Source organism: Neopsephotus bourkii, unplaced genomic scaffold (genome assembly GCF_033783945.1).
Source record: "Neopsephotus bourkii isolate Nb327-2 ecotype Australia unplaced genomic scaffold, CSIRO-AGI_Nbou_v1 NB_962, whole genome shotgun sequence".
Classification (NCBI taxonomy): Eukaryota; Metazoa; Chordata; class Aves; order Psittaciformes; family Psittacidae; genus Neopsephotus; species Neopsephotus bourkii.
In genome coordinates this window covers 8,587,989-8,608,113 of record NW_026901456.1, presented here as the reverse complement: position 1 = coordinate 8,608,113, position 20,125 = coordinate 8,587,989, and the positions used below count along the sequence as shown (strand labels likewise).

Below are 20,125 nucleotides of genomic sequence, written 5' to 3'. Positions count from 1 at the left end.
GCATCTTCCTTTTTACTTTTTTCTAGGCCAGAGTCTGACTTGGACCAGGAACATCTCTATTGGCTTCAGCAGGGTTTTACTCAACTAAACTGTGTAAATGATGTGACACTGAAAATACTCCAACAAGTCTAATTTTCAAAATAATTACACTGGTGTTTCCTGGGGAAAAATAAACCCAAACTACAGCTATGCTGCAAGTAATACCACAGGAAACCTATCACAGCAAACCAGGCTGACTACAGCTGTGGAGGGTGAAATGGGTAGAAAGGAATGCTGCTGTTTCTCCGGTTTGTGTTCTTTTTGCCAAGTGAAGAAAGTTGCTATTGTTGTTAGTTTGTTTTGAAACTGATTGAAAATGCTGAGTGAAATGACTAAAGATTGAATTGCTGGAAATATCTGCAAGAGAAATTCTATAAGGCAGCAGTCTTCATGCATATTCCCATTCGTTGACCATGCCACCCTCACGGAGGGGGCACAGGACTGCCATAATGGGAAAACTTAGCTGTTGTGTCCTCCCAGTTTCTCCCTCTTCCTAGAGAAATCAAGGAACTCCCTTGTGGAGGTGCTTTGGAAAGTACTTCTCTGCTTTCCTCACTTTTCTACTCTTGTAAGGTACAATCCTGCTCTGTAATTTTTCCTCTCCTAACCACGGGTGTTTTTCTGAGGAGACTCCTCGTTCAGGATGTCCAAGACACCAGAGGGCAGCAGAAGTGTTAAAGCAGAAATTGCAAAAGCATCAACCTTCCCAACAGAAGCACCTCTTTTGATGATAAACCGTGATTGTATAAGAGGTTTGTAATGCCCTGACAGTATCAATTCATAATGAAACTGGTAGAAAACCGATGTAATTATGACACTACCAAAACTGTGCAATAGCTACTTCTGAGCAGCACTGCTGGAAGCTGTTATGACCCATATGTACGAAAGTGGAAGAGAAATACCAAAATGTTGCTGAGAGTAATAGACACATGAAGTACTTAATTTAACTCTCATAAATCATATAACAGCGTTATAACTCTTTAAACCTCTTGAAAACTATGCAGTGGATGAGCTCCCTCCTCCACTGCGGAAGCTGTATATACCCCACCCTCTGGACTAGAGATTGCAGGTAAGTATGCAGGTAACTTCCACACATAGCTACACTTGCCAGTTCTTCTTGCCTCTTGCATCTAATGCACGTAATAGAAATCAGCATGATGGATTCCCCTTAGTGTAGCCCTCTGGTGAGGTCTTACACTCTTCAGACAATGCCATGGCACAGGCATCCACCTCTCCTTATGATTAAAAAGTCATGAGGTGATAGGGAGAGCACCAAATCCAGTTCTTTTCCTCCAATTTGGGAAGAAAGAGACTCCAAGTCCCTTTAAAAGAAATAAAAATGTTATGCTCCTAGCTGGGGCTGGCTCTCTTGAGTGTTCTTTTGAAAAGGACCAGTTCTGTTTGACATTCTAAAACACTTAATCAATTTCAAATGAAAACAGCAACTATAATTAAAGAGAGGAAAATCCCACCACAGCAGAGGAACCATTATTAAGGTAATTTTTTCCTTTATAACTCCTGGGGCACTGTTCACATGCAGTTGCTACTGTATGTGCTGTTTGTGCGTCAGCTCCTCTTCATGGGCTCCACAGAGAATATACTGTTAGCTTAATAATAACAACAACAATAATAATAATGTCAACTTTTCATGCGGATTATTCAAGGCACTGTGTAAGCGAGCACTAATTGAATGTTACAATAGCCTGGGCTGCCTGCGTGCTGTTACCCTGCTTCCAGCAGCACATAAGCAGGTTTTTTGTGCGATGGTCAAGACAAACAAAGTTTGGGGGTTAGTTTTAGGAGTTATTTCCCCATGTTTCTATGACAAAGAGCCTGCAGAGTAAGTGGCCTCCTGAAGGGCTGGCACCCACATTGTGGCGGGTAACACAAGTGATATAGTTTGTTAGGTAAGAGACGCAGAGGAAGTCCTGCTTGCTTCACTGGAACGTCCCGACAGATCTGAGGCATGCTGATGACACACAGCTCATGTACCATGTAATTTGATTTATATAGAGCTTTCCTCATCCCTTATTTAGAATAAATCCTTAAAAACTGACAAAAATCTCCCCCTCCTCCCACTGTGTGTCCCTCCTGAGCCGTTCAGAAGCCATTCAGGCACCACTGAATGACCACCAAGGAGACCACCAACTGCAGGTGAAAACAAGCACACCAATTGCTTTGAAGTCTTCAGTGTGAATCAGAGCTCTGCCTCTTCCACGCAAGGCATTGCCGTATTTCAAGCAGTCTGGAAAACCCCATCCACATGGTGCCTGTAGACAGAAGAGGAGGGTCACTGCCTGGTGTGCCATTGACTACGATGGCCAGGTGAGGGGTTCAGACTCAGATGGGCGGTCTTCCAGCCAGAAACCCAACCACTGGCTGAAGAATTACTTGTCCGAAAAAAGCCTAGGCTGATTCTCATAAAGTTGAGTAACAGATGTGGAGGCATCATTCAAGGCTTATTTTTGAGGCTAAACTGGGATTTGAGACCAAACGTATACACGTTCTGATCACTTGCTGTGTGAAGGCTAGAGACCTGTGTGTTGGTGCATCTGCCAGTCCACATTTGACCTTGAGAGGAACCTCATGGGCGCTTTCAAGGTGCTGAGGTTCAGTTCCAAGCATCCTCCTCCGTCAGGAGTCACCTTGCCAAGAAGGTGACTTCTCAAACCTCGCCTCCAGGCTGACCAGAGATAATAGCACTGCAGGTGTACTCAGAACATGTGAATAAGTTGCAAAAAGTATCACAGGACTGGACATATATACATACTATATATTACTTCCATTCCAGCCTGTGACCAACTGGTGGACCCAGAGGTTTACTGTCCGCAGGCCGGGTCAGCCCCATCTTGGGTGCCAGAGGGGACGTTCTAGAGAAGTCCCCGTCCATCACACCTGGGCAACTCCGGGAACGGCAGATGGTCCTGCGTGGGGGCACAGGGGTCAGTACCCGCCGCGGACATTGGTGCAAAGGGGCCGGGGCGGGGGGAGGGGGCACGGCACTGCCTACGCTTTGGGATTAGGAAAACACGTTCCCCGCAGGGCTGCAGCCACACTTTCCCTACTGCCAGCGGGACAGCCGCTGTCGGTGGCCCCGAACTCGGCGGACTCCGCCGCAGGGCGCGGGCTGCCTCGGTATCTGCGATGGGGCTGGCAGGGGCCCCGCACGCCCGCTGGCAAGGCTGGGGAGAAGGGGGGGTCTCCATCGGCGGTGTGCCCCCTCATCCGGGGTCAGCTCGGCGCCCGCTGGACCCCCACCACCGCCGGGCCCTCACGCCGTGCACCACAACGGCGCGCTATCCCCAGCGACCACCAGCCGGTTAACGACTGACGGCGGCTGTGGCGCGCCGGCAGGGGGCGACCCCGCCGGCAGACGGGGAGCGTCACGTGACAGCGCAGGGGCGCTCTCCCCCCCCCCCATCCGCCCTGACGTCACCGCCCCTCCGTCTCCCGAGCGACGGCTCCATCAGCGCGCGCGTCAGCCCGCGCCGTTCCCTGGCAACGGCCCGGTGCCTCGTTCCCCTTCAGCCTCGCGCCCGGGCGCGCGTCTCTCTGGCGTCAAAGTGACGTCAATGGGCTCCGTCTCGGCTTTCGGGCGGTGGGCGGGGGGAAAAGAGGCGGGAGGGAGGGAGGGAAGGGCGGGGTGTGCGTGGAGGGGGCGGCCGGGACATCCCGCGTGGTCCCGCCTGCCCCCCGGCGCACGCACGCAGACACACACACACACACACACACACACACACACACACACGCACGCACGCAGACACACACACAGAAGCGCGCACGCACTCAGTCAGTCAGTCAGTCAGTCACTGAGAGTCACGCACACGCTCCTCCGCGGCAGCGGCGGCAGCGGCACAGACTGGCGACAGCAGCCGCGGACAGCGCCCGCCCGCCAGCCCGGCAGGTACGGCCGCTCCGACGGCTGAGCATGAGGGAGTGAGGGAGCGCGCGGGACCGGCGCTCCCGCGAAGCTCGGACGGGGCAGCGGCGGGGGTACGCGGGGAGGAGCCCGCCGGCTTGGGAGGGGAGGGGACGGTGAGGGGAGGCGGGCGGTGTTCGTCGCCCGGAGCCCGTCGGGTCTGACGGGGGTGCCCGTATCCCCGTGCAGGTGCGAGAGCCCGCGTGCGGCGCGGATGGTGCCCTCCTAAGCGCGGCGTGCGCGCTGCCCGCCACCCCGAGCCATGGTGATCATGTCAGAGTACACCTCGGTGCCCGCCGCCGGGCAGGGCCAGCAGCGGCCGCTGCGAGTCGGCTTCTACGACATCGAGAGGACCTTGGGGAAAGGCAACTTCGCTGTGGTGAAACTGGCTAGGCACCGAGTCACCAGAACGCAGGTGGGTGCGGAGCACACGGCGGGATGTCTGTCTGTGTGAGTGTGTGTGGCTCGCCCGGCAGAGCTGCCTCCGACAGCACCGCCAAAGGAAAGCTGGAGCCGGGGGTGAGGAGAGCGGCGTTGAGCGTGCCTCAGGACTGGGTGCCCGTGGGATGGGGCTCTTGGAAAGAGCTTCCCTGTGTGTCCAATAGAGCCCACCTCAAATTAAAACTGAGCGAGAATATATGAAATCCAGAATTGCATAGAATCACAGAATGGTTTAGGTTGGAAGGGACCTTAAAGATAATCCAGCTCCAGCCTCGCTGCCATGGGCAGGGACACCTTCCACTACACCAGGTTGCTGAAAGCTCCATCCAACCTGGCCTTGAATCTGTGTTTTGATAGTTTTGTTGAATTATTCCATCCTTGTTTGCTAAAAAGTCCGACAAATGTAAGACCTTCTGAAGACTTTAGACGGGTTGATTTTTTTAATTCAATGTGCGTGCTTCAAGAACAAAGAACTTGCAGAAATAATTCATTAGCACGCATGCAGCCATGTATATATTTCGGGTGTATGTCAAAATCCTATCAGTCACTCAAGTAGAAAATAGTGTGCTGTGGGAATCTGCTTTTCACTGGCATGGGGTGGATTAAAAGATTTACAGAATCCTGTGCAGTGCTAATTTCAGCAGTTCTGTTCACTACCTTATGTATAATCTTTTGACGTAGAAAAGAAAAATGAAAACGCTCTGTGCCGTGAATTCTGGGCGGTTCTGAAAAACAGAATCAGCTTTGTCAAGTCCGTACTTTAAAAGCTACTTTGCTTGGATTTTGTGAATTGTGTGTGTGCGCAGGGTTTTGGTTTGGGGTTTTATTTCTATTTTAAGAGATCTTAACTTCAAGAGTACCTATTTTGTAATGCCTGGGGTTGTTTTAGTTTATTATTTTTTTAATCTGCAGGTTGCAATAAAAATAATAGACAAAACAAGGCTAGACCCAAGCAATCTGGAGAAGATTTATAGAGAAGTTCAGATAATGAAGCTTTTGAATCATCCCCACATTATCAAGCTTTATCAGGTAAGAGGGCAGCTTTGAAGTTCAACATGCAGATGAGATATGCCTGTGCTCTTCTATTGCATGTGATTTGACATTGAATGTTTGCAGAGAGGATGCCTATCGAAATACTTTTTGAAAAACACTTAAAATTAATTGACTTTTTTTTTAAGTCATTCATTATTCTTTGAACAAGATTCTGGTGCTTTAGCAGCTTTTGACAAAATGCTGTGTAAAATTTGTAATTAAAACTAGGCTGAAGTGTGTTTCAGATTGAGGAGCTGATTGTCTGAACTCCTGTGATTATAACTTGCTTTTTGAAACTCCTGCTTTTCCAGTTTAGAGGGCTGGAACTTCTTATGTGCTTTTGATAAGAGAAAGACTTAAACTCCTGTAGGGCAGCAGAAAAGAAAGCACAAAAGTTGAGTTTGCATAAGTGGAAGGGGTTTAAAATCAGCAACAATGAAACCAAATCAATCTAAGTAGAAATCTACACTAAGAATTCTAATCTAAGTAGAAAAGTCAGTGAATGTTGGTATCTTGGGAGACATCAAAAAATGACCTGTTCAGTTATTCTGTTCCAGTCTGTATAGCTTTGAAAATTATTTTTAAATACCTTTCCCCTTGTAGAGTGTCACAGCAGGAATTCTGGATAAGATTTGTTCAGTTTTTGTTCTGATGGGCATATTTAACAGTAAGAAGAAATTCATGTGTGGTGCCCACGTTGTCCTGTGAGCGAGGACTGCTTTGCAAGTTCAGAATATTCAATCTAATTAGCATTTGTTGTAAGTTCCTCTTAATCCCCTTAAATAAACAGTGCCATGTGGATTTAAGAAGATCATAGAATCATAATATGGTTTGGGTTGGAAGGGACCTTTAAAGGTCATCTAGTCCACCCTCCCTGCAATGAGCAGGGAAGAGGTATCACAGTCAGTCTGGACCTGTCTAGAAGGGCAGGGGGCAGAGAAGAATAGATGGGTGAAGCAGCAGGTCTGAAAGTCCATGTGTGGTAGCAAACATTATTATCAGCTGCAATCTTACCATTGGGTTTGTTAGCTTTAAGAAAAAAAGGAAAGAAATTAAAAAAAAAAGTAATTACGATGTAAGGCTGAAGAGCCAATAAAGCAGGTGCTTAGGCAAGGCATTATTTTTAAAGACTTTGACAGACATGAAGTGCTTGATATTTATAGTATTAACCATCATAACAAAAATTACTCTGTGTTGGCACCTGACGTCATTGTTGCCCATAGGGCAGCACAGGATATACAGAAGCATTCTAACAGTTCGGTTGATTTCATTTCAGTGGAATGATGTGGGTGAAAATACTATTTTGAAGCTTTTAGAAAAGCAGGTTAAATTCCAACTAGTTGAACCACTTCACTTGATGGAGCAGATGACGTTGGTAGTGGACCACAACTTCTTTTCAGTGAAGTTTTCTTTTCTTTGTTGTTGTAACTGATGCTTTACCTGTTTGGTGGAGACTGAGAAGCAGGGTTGGAATTAGATGACATACCAATGCAGGGTGTGTGTTCTTGTATTATTTCATCATTGTTTTAGTTTCAGCACCGCGTCTTAATTTCATCCAGCTGGCAACTTTCCCAGAACACTTTCCTTCATTTTTTTTAAACTGGGGACCTCTTTTCCTCTGCTCCCTGTTTGTTTATTTTCATTTTGTGTCTGTGTGTACTTGTAGTGAGGGGAGGACAAGAGTCTTAGAAAAAGGTTACATGTTAGGAGCCTGGATATTACAGCCTTTGAAGTAGTATTGATGCTTTTTTGATTGTTAACCTGTTGTGAGCCTTCTTCTTCCAAAGCAAAATATCTGCTCCTTGAGAGTCCAGTTCTAGAGAAATGTTGTTATTTTAAAATCTGAAATGCAACGTTTGAAAGATGTGCCATAGTAACTGAAAATGAATTTGGAAATGCTCAGCATTTCTCATTCATGGTTTGATTTTCAGTTCTTTACTTTTTTTTTTTTCCTCCAAAGGAAAAAAATATCAAAGGAAATCGCTGCTAGATTGGTAGGTGTAGACTGAGCTAGATATTGACAGTTGTTGATGTGCATCAGGGACCGCTGCTATACGAACAGCAACCTATTGTCACTTGCATGGGAGGCTTGCCATGACCCTGCCAACACCAAACAGGAGATACTACTTCTTGATCTGTCCAAGTTGCAGCAATCTCCCCTGATCTGAGTAGCTGCAAGCCTTGAAACAAGGATCACTTTATATAAATTTTGAGTGGTTTTGCATGTTCAAAATATATAAAAGGAATTGTAAAGTTGTATATGCATATTTTAACAAAAAGAAAAGGCATTCAAGGAAGTGTATGAAATTATTGAAATGCTCATCAGTTACCTTATGGAAATTAGGTGGCAGGATAATGGTGAGAAGAACAATGGCATGGGAAGCCGTTGTGTATTGTAGGCACATAAACATTGATTTGTTATCTTTTTCATTACCAGTTTGCTTGGAAAGAACACTGTGGTGCAAAATTAGATGCCTTTATTGCCAGCTGCTGTGGCAGATAAATAATTGAAGTCAGGTTTGAGAATACACTTGGAAAAAAGAATGAAACTGCAGAGGTCTGTGTTTTTTTTAAGCATGTCTTCTTGCGTCTTCACAGGTTATGGAGACAAAGGATATGCTTTACATTGTTACTGAGTTTGCAAAAAATGGAGAAATGTTTGGTAAGTCGTCACTGAGAGCTAAGAGTTCTTTAGATTTAGAAACCATGGCTTTATTGTTGTCATTCCTGAGTAATACATGTATTCTGGTTAAAAATCCGGGGTTGGTGTTGTCAGCTGCCAAACAGCAAGGGCAGCACCTGCGGCATTGGGAAAAGTTTCCTCCAGGTGTTTCTAAATCCTGTACCTCTTCTATTTTGTCTTGCAGATCATCTGACCTCCAATGGGCACTTAAGTGAAAGTGAAGCACGGAAGAAGTTCTGGCAGATTCTTTCAGCAGTGGAATATTGCCACAGCCACCACATAGTTCACAGGGATCTCAAAACAGAAAACCTTCTGCTAGATACTAACATGAATATCAAGTTAGCAGGTAATAAAAAATACATGGTTACTCTATAAAGATTAGGCAGGTAGTCAAATTCAGTCTCCCTAAGATGATCCTATAAATGTGTTTATGGTAACTGAAAATAAAACAAAAGTTACTAGTATTTCTCTGAATGTAGCCTCTGGACAAAAGAGAACAGCTTAAAAGAATAAGCAGAAAAGAAAACAATACAGCTACTCCCATCTCTCCATTTTTCTGGTACCTCTGAAATAATTAGCATGTGGTTGAATGATGTCTTACCTTCATTTCAGACTTTGGCTTTGGAAACTTCTACAAGTCAGGAGAGCCCCTCTCCACGTGGTGTGGAAGCCCACCTTATGCAGCTCCAGAAGTTTTTGAAGGCAAAGAATATGAAGGACCTCATCTTGATATATGGGTAAGCTTGATAGTCCTTAGAAATCACACTTTACAGCTTGTGAGGTCTGTGGGCTTTCAAAATCATTGCATCTGCTGGAGTCACTCACATGCCTTGCTGTTTCCTGTTGACAGAGCCTTGGAGTGGTGCTCTATGTCCTTGTCTGTGGTTCTCTGCCTTTTGATGGACCCAATTTACCAACGCTGAGGCAAAGAGTGCTGGAGGGGCGGTTCCGCATCCCTTACTTCATGTCTGAAGGTGCTTTTTTCAGATCCTTCATGTTAGAAAAGGGGCTACAAATAAAAAATAGCTGTCCTGTTCCTTCCTGAGTCAGTGACAGGTGGGACTGGTTTTGCAGCTGGCAATCACTTTGTCTTTATGTGACTGATAATTTCTGTAGGGCAGCCCATGTAGTCAGGGGCCTGGTTGCACACTTTTTCTGGGATCTGCTTTATGGTGCATCTAAAATGCTGTAGTTTCCTTTCTTAGATTGTCTCTATGATTATAAAAATACTTGACACTCTAGCTGGAGAAATAATCACAAATAAGTGAAAACAGGATTTTAATGTGACTAGTGTGCAATGCTGAGATGGGTGTAGTTCTCCTAAGATATTTTAGCTATGCAGAAAGGGCATATTTCAGTGTGGCTATGCTGTCAAGGAGAGCAGAAACAGTGGGGCTTAGTACTGTTTCTTGAGCACTCCAATAGTCTGGTGAGAAAAAAGAATTGAAGTGTATTATCACCTCTCTCTGATTTGGGTTTGAAAACAAGTGAATGTGCCTCTGTCTTCAAGTGAAGGGTATCTCTTGAAGTCTGATCTTTATCAGTCGTAGTCACAAATGGCTTTGACTTCCTGGTTTTAAAACAATAAGCTGTATATAGGTTCCAGAAAGTTGTGTGTGATTGTGTTCTGCACTAAATTCTGACATATTTTAAGTGGATGTAACATTGTAAAACCTGCATCCATTCAAAACTACCTCTCATACAAGGTGCAAGGTCACCTGAAACCTGCTGGTACCTAGTACAGCTTCACTTCTGTAGTGACGTGTTGCTTTTGTGAAATGTATGTGGATGTCTTTAACGTTGTTTTGAATATCTGGTAGTCAGGTCAGGCATCAGCTGCTCAGAATCCTTTAATTCTCATTCTCATAAACATCATACACAGTTGTTGGGAAGGTTACTTAGCAGTGACCTTGAGCTGGGCTGGTTTTTTTACTCCTTGCTCAGGAGTTTCTCTTTGTCACCCAGACTGTGAAACACTAATCCGACGGATGTTGGTTGTGGACCCAACCAAGCGAATAACCATTTCCCAAATAAAGCAGCACAAGTGGATGCAAGCTGACCCATCTCTTCAACAGCAGCAGTCTTTGTCCTTCTCCATGCAAAACTACAACTCTAACCTGGGTGACTACAACGAGCAGGTGCTTGGGATCATGCAGACGCTTGGCATTGACAGACAGAGGACTGTTGAGGTGAGAAGTGCTTGCCCTTTAGACGTCTTCATTGACTATCAGAATGCCAGCAGTGCAGTCGTATATATGTACGTCATTCAGTGACTAGCCTGGATTCAGTGTCACAGTGCAGTAGAATCTTCACTGCCCTTCTGGCTTTTTACTTACTTTTGGAGTACGCTATTATGAGACCTTTGTGATGAGTTTTGGCTACTTATATCCTGAGTTACCTGTAACTCAAGGGTCCTTTCAATGTCCTTCTAGTCTCTGCAAAACAGCAGCTACAATCATTTTGCTGCAATCTATTACCTGCTCTTGGAGCGCCTGAAGGAGTATCGAAGCAGCCAACTGTCAAGTCGTCCAGCAACTGGCCGTCAGCAAAGGCCAAGGAGCTCTGAAATCAGCAATGTTGAGGTAAGGAAGGACATTACATACTGGGAAGCTCTGTCTGTTGGCTCTTTTTTTTTTTTCCGGCCCCTCACTATGGGAAAACACAAAATGGTAACTCTCAGGCTTCTGAAAACCAATTCTGATATTGGTGCCCTCTCATACGACACATCCTACTATTCTTCAGCAGGAGGTTGGTGGAATACTAAGCCTGTTTCCTAAAAAGTGACTGTGGGTCATGGTCCAGGGAGTAGTCTGCCTCTAGTGCAGGTCAATGTGAGCCAGAAGATTAGGCTTCTCATTGAAATTTGCCCCCTTCGGCATGAGTCAGTTACACTTCTTTGTTACATGCCCCATAGGATCCTCAGAAGTACTTCATGAGTCAGTTTGTGTATTTTTTTCTGACATTCCCATCCCCTTTAAAGTGTGCTCTGGGTGCCTTTTCAAACTAAACTTGAATTCCAGTTAAATTGCCTAAAATAGGAAAAAGTTTTGTGTCTATTTTGGCATGGAAAGACTAGCTTTGTTCATTTTCGTAGAAAGTGTATGGAGAAATCTTGCACAGAACATGGCTCTGGAATTCCTTGAGCCCCAGTATCTGAAAAGTCATTTGGAACTGTGGTGTATGTAATGGCTTTTGTGCATTGCTCTCTCTCCAGATGGCTCAGGAGAGTCTCACTAGTGAAACCCTACGATCATCTCTGATTTACCAGCAGCCTCAGAGCCTGATTCAACCATCCTTGCAGGCAGAAACAGACTGTGACATGAGCAATCCATTACAGGTTTGTGTTCTCAGCTAAACTGTATGTTAGTTTTTTTTTCCATTATTCTGCCAATCCGAAACAACAGGGGTTGTGACTCTGTTCTCTCCCTCCAATCTTTTGTTTGACATTTGGCCGTGGTGTCGTGGTAGCCTTTCAAACAGTACGCCTACTGAAGGCACACAACAGGGCTATGAAGAGTATTAAAAGGTAGTGCAGAAATAAGCGAAACGCCCTTCAGACTGTGATGTAACATATTTTGCAGCCTGTGTTCTTCCCTGTGGATCCCAACTTCAATGGGCTCTTCCGGAACCGCTCCATCTCGCCCAATAGCCTGCTGGAGACCACTATTAGTGAAGAAGTAAGGCAAGAGAAGGAGCTGGAAGATGAAATTAAGGCATATGAGCACCCCATCCACATCCCCAGCAACACCAGCAGAAGGCACACTCTGGCTGAAGTGACCACTCATTTCTATCAGCATGCCCCTCCATGTAAGTAAGTCTGGGAGAGGTGGAGGATGTCTGTATTTAGAGGAGAAGGACAGAGGAGTGCCTCAGTGGGCAAATGCCTGGGGAGTATGTGCTGATTTTACCTTGAGTGGGATAGGAAAACCCAGAAAAGAGGTCTGTGCTCTGTCCTCCCCAGTTCTGACTTCTTATAAATAAGTATGGCCATGAAGGAAGAGAAGTTGCATTGTTGTATTTGAAGTAGATCACTTGAGAGGGAAGCATTCTCACAAGCAGGACATAACCCTTCTCTTCCTGCTTCTGCTGTTGTACCAGGGAAAAGTGGGGGCAGCTGAATTAACAAAAAAAGCTGTCACTGTCTGTATTTGGTACATCCAGACCCTGTGAACTAAATAAACAAGCAAAACATTACAAAACAGTAATCCTTTGTCAGAGCTGCTGTGCTAAGGAAAAATTCTAGGCCTGATCTGGCATAGCATGGTGGTTACTGGCAGAATCCTGTGAACTGGATGGGATCCCAAACTGAGGTTATTCGCTGATGACCCCTTGGTGGAGTCAAGCCCTGTGACAACACAAGTTGCTGGACACCTTTCCAGCTTGCAGTTGCTTATTAGTGCCAGTGTAGGTGGGCAGAAGTCTCTGATGTTATGTTTGTTCCTTCCTATACTCATCTTGGGAATGCTCTTTCTCTCCTTCCTTCTCCTCTGTAGGTATAGTCATTTCTTCTTCTGCAAGCCCCACAGAGGGAACTAGTTCAGACAGCTGCCTTACTTCATCTTCAAATGACAGCTCAGTGGCCCTGAGCAGCTGTTTGGCAGGTCAAGCAATGACGGGGAGTCCAGCCACAGCTAGGATGACGTCACCCTTCCTAGCTTCCCAGTCTGATGCTCCAGTGTTACAAGCCCAGGGCTGCATGGGAGGTGCTTCTCTCCTGCCTATCAGCTTCCAAGAAGGAAGGCGAGCATCTGATACCTCATTAACTCAAGGTAATGTCTTCCTTATTTTAGTGCTGGGGAATTTCAGCCTTCCGACAGCCCCTAGAAGAGGATAGTTAGCATGCAGGGATGCTTGCTTGCCTGTGTTAGTGTTACACTGAGGACAGTCACCTGGATGTTCTGCCTCTTGTATTCAGGGTCCCCAAGGGAGAATTGGATGTCCTGAGGAAGGTGCCTAGATGAGAGGTTCTTAGACAACCGATTCAGCATGCCCAGTGAAGTATCTCTGGCTGCCATGAGTGGGATGGTAGGCTCTACGTTCCTTCTAAAACACAGGGTGCACAACATCATGATTTCTGTCAGGGTTCTCCTTTGCTGTGCATGTGCCCATCTACACAAGGGTGCAGCTGTCCCAAGCCCTGTTCCATTACATAATTCTTGCTTTGCCTGTCAGGCAGAGGGGTGAACGTGATCTGAAGAGTTAGTCTCTTGTAGTGTGGTTTGCACGCAAACGAAGGCAGCTGCCCAGAAAGGCTGATCTGTAAAGTAGGCTCCTAGGCAAATGCTAAGGAGGATTAAAGTGCATTTCTTTTCCTCATGTCCCACAGGCTTGAAGGCTTTTAGGCAGCAGCTGCGAAAGAACGCTCGAGCCAAGGGGTTTCTCGGCTTGAATAAAATCAAAGGCTTTGCTCGGCAGGTGTGTCAGTCCTCCTCATCTCGGGCAGCAAGGAGTGCCATGAGCCCTTTCCAACACACACAGCCGAACACCTGCATGTACGGCAGCAGTGGGAGCAGCAGAGAGGGAAGAAGCCTCCTGGAGGAGGTGCTACAGCAGCAGAGGTGAGAAGCTGGCTGAGTTTAGCTGTTTTCATTGGGTTTATTTTGGTTAGGGGCAAGCAAGGCGGAGTAGACGCAGCAAAAGAGTTTGGGGAGTTTGGTCACTGGGGATTCCTATCCTCCATCTTTGCTGTATGGCAGCAGATAAACTGCTTGGCTTCCTTTGTGGCTTCCTGCACTGGCATACGTAACACAGGACGTGCAGCTCCACTTAAAAATCTCAACGTCCAAGTATTTGGAGGTCACTGAATTGAGAAGTAGTTTGGTACTGTGGGGGAAAACATGACTTCTCCCCATTGCAAGCTGTGTTTTTCTTTGTTAGTTTTGGGAATGATTTCTTTCCTTCTCTGCCTCCTCCTGTAATTTTCCCATGGCAAGGAAGTGAGACCTTGTAATTTGGAAAAGTTACAGCCCACAAAGGAGACACAATTCCAGTGGCCTCAGATGTCATGTGTGGTAGCACCTCTTCATTCCCATAGAAGCAAGATGGAAAATTGAGTTTCCGGTTTATCTGCACACGTTGTCTCTAGAACATCTATTATTAGCAGGCCATGTGGTGACTAGATAACTTTCTGGTGATAGTTGCCCTCTCCAGTGTGGGGAAAAGCCAAGTGAAAACACATTGCCCTGGCATGATCGGCTTACTTTAATTGCTGGCTGGGTAAGGAGAGGTTTGATAGAGAGAAGGAAACAAAGGGGAAAGTTGTGGTCAGGGTTAGGGGAGAGGAAGTAGGAAGAAAAACATGAAACCATGCTAGCAGTGCAAATTAACCTTTTCCACCCTTGGATTTTGTTCAGAATGCTCCAGCTCCAGCATCACCAGATACTCCAGACAGCTTGTCCCCAGACTTCTCAGACAGCTGCAACAAATGGCATCCCCTCCTCTGATAGCTTAGGTACCTGCAAAGCATCCAATTCTCTTCTGTTGTCAGAGCTACAAAGAGAGAACTCATTTGAGCTGGCCTTTGGCAACAGCCAGCTGCTCCAACCTCATTACTTCGGTGTCAGCGTGTCACCGGTGTCCTCAGCAGCTCACCTTTTAGACACACACCTGTACATCAGCAGCAATGTTTCTCCAGTTGGCACCACCTTCTCTCAGCAGCAGAGTTTCTCTGCACAGTCTCCAAGCTATGACGCTGTCACTCTGCAGCACGGGGATTGCGAGATGGAGGACCTGACTTCCAACCAGCTAGGGAAGTTCGTCCTGGTGAAATGAGAGACCTGGCTGCTGCAGCTCCTGCTGCTCTTGTTGTGAAGAGCTTCCACCACCGTCCCATGGTGCGTGTGGCTCCATGGCTGGCTGATGTCGTGTGGACGAGTAACTCTCAGAAGCAATAAATTTTGAAGTATGTGAAGAGGATGTCTGGCTCAGAAAGCTGGCAACTTTATAGAACTGAAACAAGCAATATGTATGTCTTTTTGCTTCTTCTACTCTTGCACTGAACAAATATGAATAGAAACTGAATTTTTTTAAAGGAAGAATAATGGTGGGGAGGTTGGGTGGGGCATTTGTGGGGACAGGGAGGGATGTGGTTTGGGAAGAACTCTTAGGTACTGTACTCAAGTCAGACCAATACAGCTCTGCTGTTACACAAGATTAGCAGCTGTCGGTGGTGACACAGCGGGGAGAGGCTTTTCAAAGAAGGGACCAGAGCCTCCCTTTTTCACAATATTCATTTATGGGTTTGTGAAGATGATTACCTCTTTTAAAGAAAATAAACAGAAAACCAGTGGCATGCAGCATTATGCATTCATAGAAGACAAAAATGGAAGCATTGCCATTTGCTGGGTGTTTTTTTCCCCTCCTGTTAACACTCATTTTATCTAAAGGAACCAACATCCCCATTCCACACCTCCCAGATACACATACTGAAAATGAAAACTGTGAAGTTCTTGCTCGATGCATCAGCTGGAAAAGCTTAAAAAGCCCTTCTAATTAGTACAGAGGCAAGTAATCTGCTGAAAATGTATCCCTTGATACCAGGATCTAAACTGCATAATGTCTGGTCTCTTGCAGGGATGTTTGTTTGGGGGTTGGGGGATGCGTGTGTATATACATAAACACACACGCACATATTTTGTCAGTCTGAATGATCTCTAGGAATCTTTTTATAAATGCTAAGTTTATTCATATTCTTGCAGAGCACTGAGGAGGAAGCCTTAGTACCAGTGGGGTGATGGGAAGGGCTTTCTTTTTGATAAGCCCTCCTGGAGGTTGCCTACCAAGTTGCCTGAGGGGTATTTCTTAGTGCTGCACATGGTTATTTCCGCTGCTAATTGTGTTTTTATGCATTTCATTATCAGGGTCCAAACAGAACTGACTCTTGGGGAAATGTGCAATATTGAGGTTATAATTATATACTGACAAAGACAAAAGGAATAGGCTAGAACAGAATTCCACTCTAACGGAGTACAGCTATTTCTGAACAAAACTGTATTAAAAGTGAGTAACACAGCACAATCTTTGGGTATTTGGTTTTGGTTGGTTTGTTTTTGGCATATTAGCAAACTGAGGTTTTGGATTAGATAGGTGGGTTTTTTTCCTATGTTTTTTAATGCTGTATATGTATATAAATAGGAAGCAGAAAACTATATAACACTAGTTATTTTTTATATTTTGTAATATGCTTACATTGTGTTTCTGGTATAAACCCCACTCCGCTTCCAAGGCAGGGTGCTTCGGTATAATGGGGAGAAGAGCCTGTGCTCCTACAGAAATGAGGTGGTTAGGGCATGCAAACTTGGGAAGCAGGTGAGCAAACAGCCACCCAGCTTGGCTGGAAGCTGCCAGATGAATATCAGGAGATAGGTGCATTCTGTCTGAACGCTTAAAGGGCCCATCTTCCTAAGTGTGACACGGGGTGCCTTCAAGTTACCTTGGCTTCATGCAACCTGCAGTATTACGCATTTGCAAGTCATACAATACCTGTTTTTTGTTTGGTTTGTTCTGTTTTTTTGTTTGGTTTTTTTTTTTGAAGAAGAAGAAAAAAGCCAAAGATCGACCAGGTTAATTGGTGGGAGTAGGAAGGCTTGAAGATGTCATGTGGCTCTGTCTGTGGCTCTCCATAAACGACCTCTTTATCTGTGTGTTGTATCTGTGTGTCTTTGCTGGTGCATCTCCAGCTTGCTGCTGCTGCTGCATGGTCTGCAAGCTTCAAAGTGAGAAAAGATTGCTTGAGTTGGATTTCTGTTAATGAGTGGTGCCTTGCAGCAGAGAAAACACCAAAGTCTCATGCTCATTTTCAGTGTGGTTTGAAAAACAAAAATATAACCCAACCCAAAAACCGGATTGCATGGAGATGGCTGGAGAGGAGGGCAAGAAGGAGCCAGCTCATCACAAAGCAGCCACTTTGCCTTCAGTTTTGTAAGGGGTAGCACACATACTTCAAACACAGAATTTCCTCTTCACTATCTGTTTTGCTTAACGCCATGGATCAAAAGGCCACAGATTCTTTTATTTCCTGTCCTGAGCAATGACAAGCACTTTACTTTCATAGTATTTTTTTGGTTTTTCTTTACCAATTGCTGTAGAACCTCTTTGGAATTATTGCTGGAGCAGAAAGAGGTCATTTTAAAAAGTTTGGGTTTTTTTTGTAGATACCTTGACAGTGCTGTTCTGCAGACTGCAATGCAATAGGGTATTTAAAGACACTACGTGATTGGTTTAATTGAGATGTATAGTTTATTTTTTATCATGACTGAACAATCATTTTATTTCTTATGTTAAAATGAGAGGTGTACACCAAAATGATTAGTTGATGTGTTTTATTTAATATTTAAATAAAAAAGGTTTTAAAATTGTTGTCCTGCATCTGATTCTATGGAGTATTTTTACCTGATACATGTGTATATTACCGGCATAGTTAAGACTTGTTGTAAAGCCGAATTCCATAGGACACTACTGACACTTTCTATTACGCACTAAATGAAGAGGAATGGTGGGCTCACAAATCTGATAATGGGATATTGAGCCTTTCTCTGGTAGGCAATCTGTCTGAATCTAACCCAAGTCAGTAGTAATCGGATTATAAAATCTGACAGGAAGAGAGGTCTGTGGAGTGAAAATGGTCAAGGGTGAATTAATCTGTACCAGCTGAGTACTCCATCCCCATCACCTTCATATGAAAGAGGCCCCAGCCAGATTAAGGCAGTGATGTGTGCACAGTGCCTTGCCTGGCTTTAAAAATGCTTGGGTTCTGCTGCGACCATGGCAGGGATGCACCTCTGTTCAGGAGCACCCAATGTGGCTGCCTGTGAGCTGAGGTGGTGGCACTGAACCTGGAGAAGATGTTAGTGAGTGTGGACTGGGGAGGGAATGGCCAAGAGGAGGGGAAGGGGCTGGGTGACAGGAGGCTGGAAGGGGAAGGGGCCTGTGGGCCATGCCATGGGGATAGTACTGGACTGAGAGTGTAGAACCCAATCCTTGGCTTCATTCCCAGTTCCACTTCATTTGTGTTTCCTTTGCACCTTTGAGAGACATGCATAGCCTTGGACTGTCATCTGCAGAAAGAACGCAGGACATGAGCGGCTGAGAGCTTTGTATTCGGCACATGCACTCAGAATGAGGATGATGAGAGGTTTCACATGCAGGAGAGCCCCTAAATATTTGCAACCGCTAGTTTATTCTGGCAAACACACAGAAGGAAAAGCAAAGCAAAACAAAACAAAAAAAACCCTTTTTTGTTTCCCAGCAAACAATGGTGAAAAAATTTAGACTCTTATTCTGTAGTTATTTTCAAATCTGTCTATCCCATTTTGAAGGCAGGGGAGAATGGTGGGAAGGTAAAACAAAAAGTTAAAAGCCTGGGGGCAACAGAGATAATATTTACTTTGCTTTCTAAAGGTGTTGTTTGCAGAGCTGGAATTTGTAGAGCTCTGTATGCATTTGCCATGGCTCTCAAACTGGTACAAATGTGTCATGCACATGTTTTCCTAGGGTTTTGTTTTCACTGTGACCATCCAAAGTTAGGAATTTTGCAACTGGTAAAAAAATAATGGAGATATTTTTAATTATTTTTAATCTAGATTTTATATGACCTTGTTTAAGAATAATCCCAACTGCTGTTTTCAGCTGGGTTCTCAGGGCATTATTTTAAACCCCAGCAATTCTGGGAAATCTGAGAAAGTTGCTCCTTAATGGATATAAATCAGTGCAGCTCCACCAACTTTCATTGACATCATTGACCCTTGGGTATAGAGGGATCTTGACAGCATCATGATTTCTGTGAAATGGTAGGAAAAACAAGAACAAAGAAACCCTGGGACTCTGGACTCAGTTTCCATGTGCACACTGGTTCACTCCTGGTGCTTTAGTCACTGTCTTCCTGCCTTTCCTCTGAAATCTGTCTCTGCTCCTGTTTACCACGTTTGTTTTTGTCTTTAGTATCTCTTACGATGCTGTTTTTCTTGGCTTCGTTTCCCACATTACAACTTGGTACCTAGTTCCTTTTCCTTTCTTTACCAGCCCTGGATCAGTGTTTCCACCCCCACCCCACCCCCCCAGATGGAACACATGCTGGCAAGTTTAGATAGCCCCAAAACTGAGTGATCAAACCTTGTTTTTTTAAAGAAAGGAAATGCCTTGAGCTGGCAGGAGATGCTAGACGGGTAGAAATGAAAAACACAGGCTGTTTTTGTATGGAGCAAGCCGAGTCCAGACACCAAGCCGAGCACGCTGGTGCCAGTGTGGTCCAGCCATGCTAGTGAGGGACTCCCACCCATCCCTCTCCTCCTGCCCTCCAGCTGATGATGCATAACTCATCCTCAGACCCATGACCTTCTCCTTCACTGTGTCCAGAGCACAAGTCACACCTCAGAGATGAAAGGGCTTCCTCATGGCAATAGGCAACGCTGTGTAATCTTGGCCTGTGTCTGCTGGAAAGGAGAAGCGGCAGAAGGCAGAGCAGTTGAGCGTACAGAATTATGGTGCATGAGAAAGAAAGTGATCAGTGCTTCCGTTTTACTCATCCTGCAAAGTGAGAATAAGGCACGCGTCACGCAATGAAGGAGAATTAATTTAAGAACTGATAAAAGGAAATATGTGCCTCAGGAGGACGTTGCTTCAAATACAGTTGCTGGCTTATTTCATGACTGCTAACTACTTTCAGTGGTGACAGTTAAATCAATGATAAAGGTAATCCACTGTCACGGTTTATGGATTTTGCAGAGCATCTGTGGGAGATCAGGAAAGAGCTGGTCTTAGGTACAGACTGCCAGGGGCATGATAGATAGAGTTTTAGCATAGAAATGCTTTTTCAGATATCAGGCATCAGATATTAGCAACCTGCCAAAGGCAAGACATTCATGTGAGGTGAACAAATTTGATCATCACCTGCAATAAACTCCAGCTTCTTAATACTCATATCATCTGTAATGCCTTATGCAGTGATAGCAGCTCAGACCAAAGGTCCAGCGAATCAGGCGGCTCATTTCAGAAACAGGTTCTTAGGGACAGGG

General features: G+C 45.2%; 1 protein-coding gene and 1 long non-coding RNA gene across 2 annotated transcripts; one reads left to right on the top strand and one right to left on the bottom strand.

Moving 5' to 3' along the window:
- Positions 1-952: 952 nt before the first annotated feature.
- Positions 953-3,955, bottom strand: LOC133215282 (uncharacterized). Its single transcript, XR_009726364.1, has 2 exons — positions 3,864-3,955; positions 953-2,309 (listed from the first exon to the last, which is right to left on the bottom strand). It is a non-coding gene; the product is annotated as an uncharacterized LOC133215282 (long non-coding RNA).
- Positions 2,209-17,472, top strand: SIK1 (salt inducible kinase 1). Its single transcript, XM_061359218.1, has 15 exons — positions 2,209-2,311; positions 3,834-3,943; positions 4,148-4,373; positions 5,312-5,428; positions 8,030-8,093; positions 8,299-8,460; positions 8,727-8,851; positions 8,965-9,088; positions 10,080-10,303; positions 10,547-10,696; positions 11,329-11,451; positions 11,696-11,921; positions 12,608-12,883; positions 13,441-13,672; positions 14,468-17,472. The coding sequence occupies exons 3-15, from the start codon at positions 4,221-4,223 to the stop codon at positions 14,883-14,885; spliced, it is 2,394 nt and encodes a 797-aa protein (XP_061215202.1). The 5' UTR covers positions 2,209-2,311; positions 3,834-3,943; positions 4,148-4,220; the 3' UTR covers positions 14,886-17,472.
- Positions 17,473-20,125: the final 2,653 nt, after the last annotated feature.

What these genes read in the sequence shown, in the direction of transcription:
- SIK1 (XM_061359218.1), top strand. Translation starts at nt 4,221, where the DNA reads ATGGTGATCATGTCAGAGTACACCTCGGTGCCCGCCGCCGGGCAGGGC. An exon ending in ACCGAGTCACCAGAACGCAG is followed by an intron (nt 4,374 to 5,311) that starts GTGGGTGCGGAG and finishes TTTAATCTGCAG; the next exon opens with GTTGCAATAAAAATAATAGA. An exon ending in CTATCAGCATGCCCCTCCAT is followed by an intron (nt 11,922 to 12,607) that starts GTAAGTAAGTCT and finishes TCTCCTCTGTAG; the next exon opens with GTATAGTCATTTCTTCTTCT.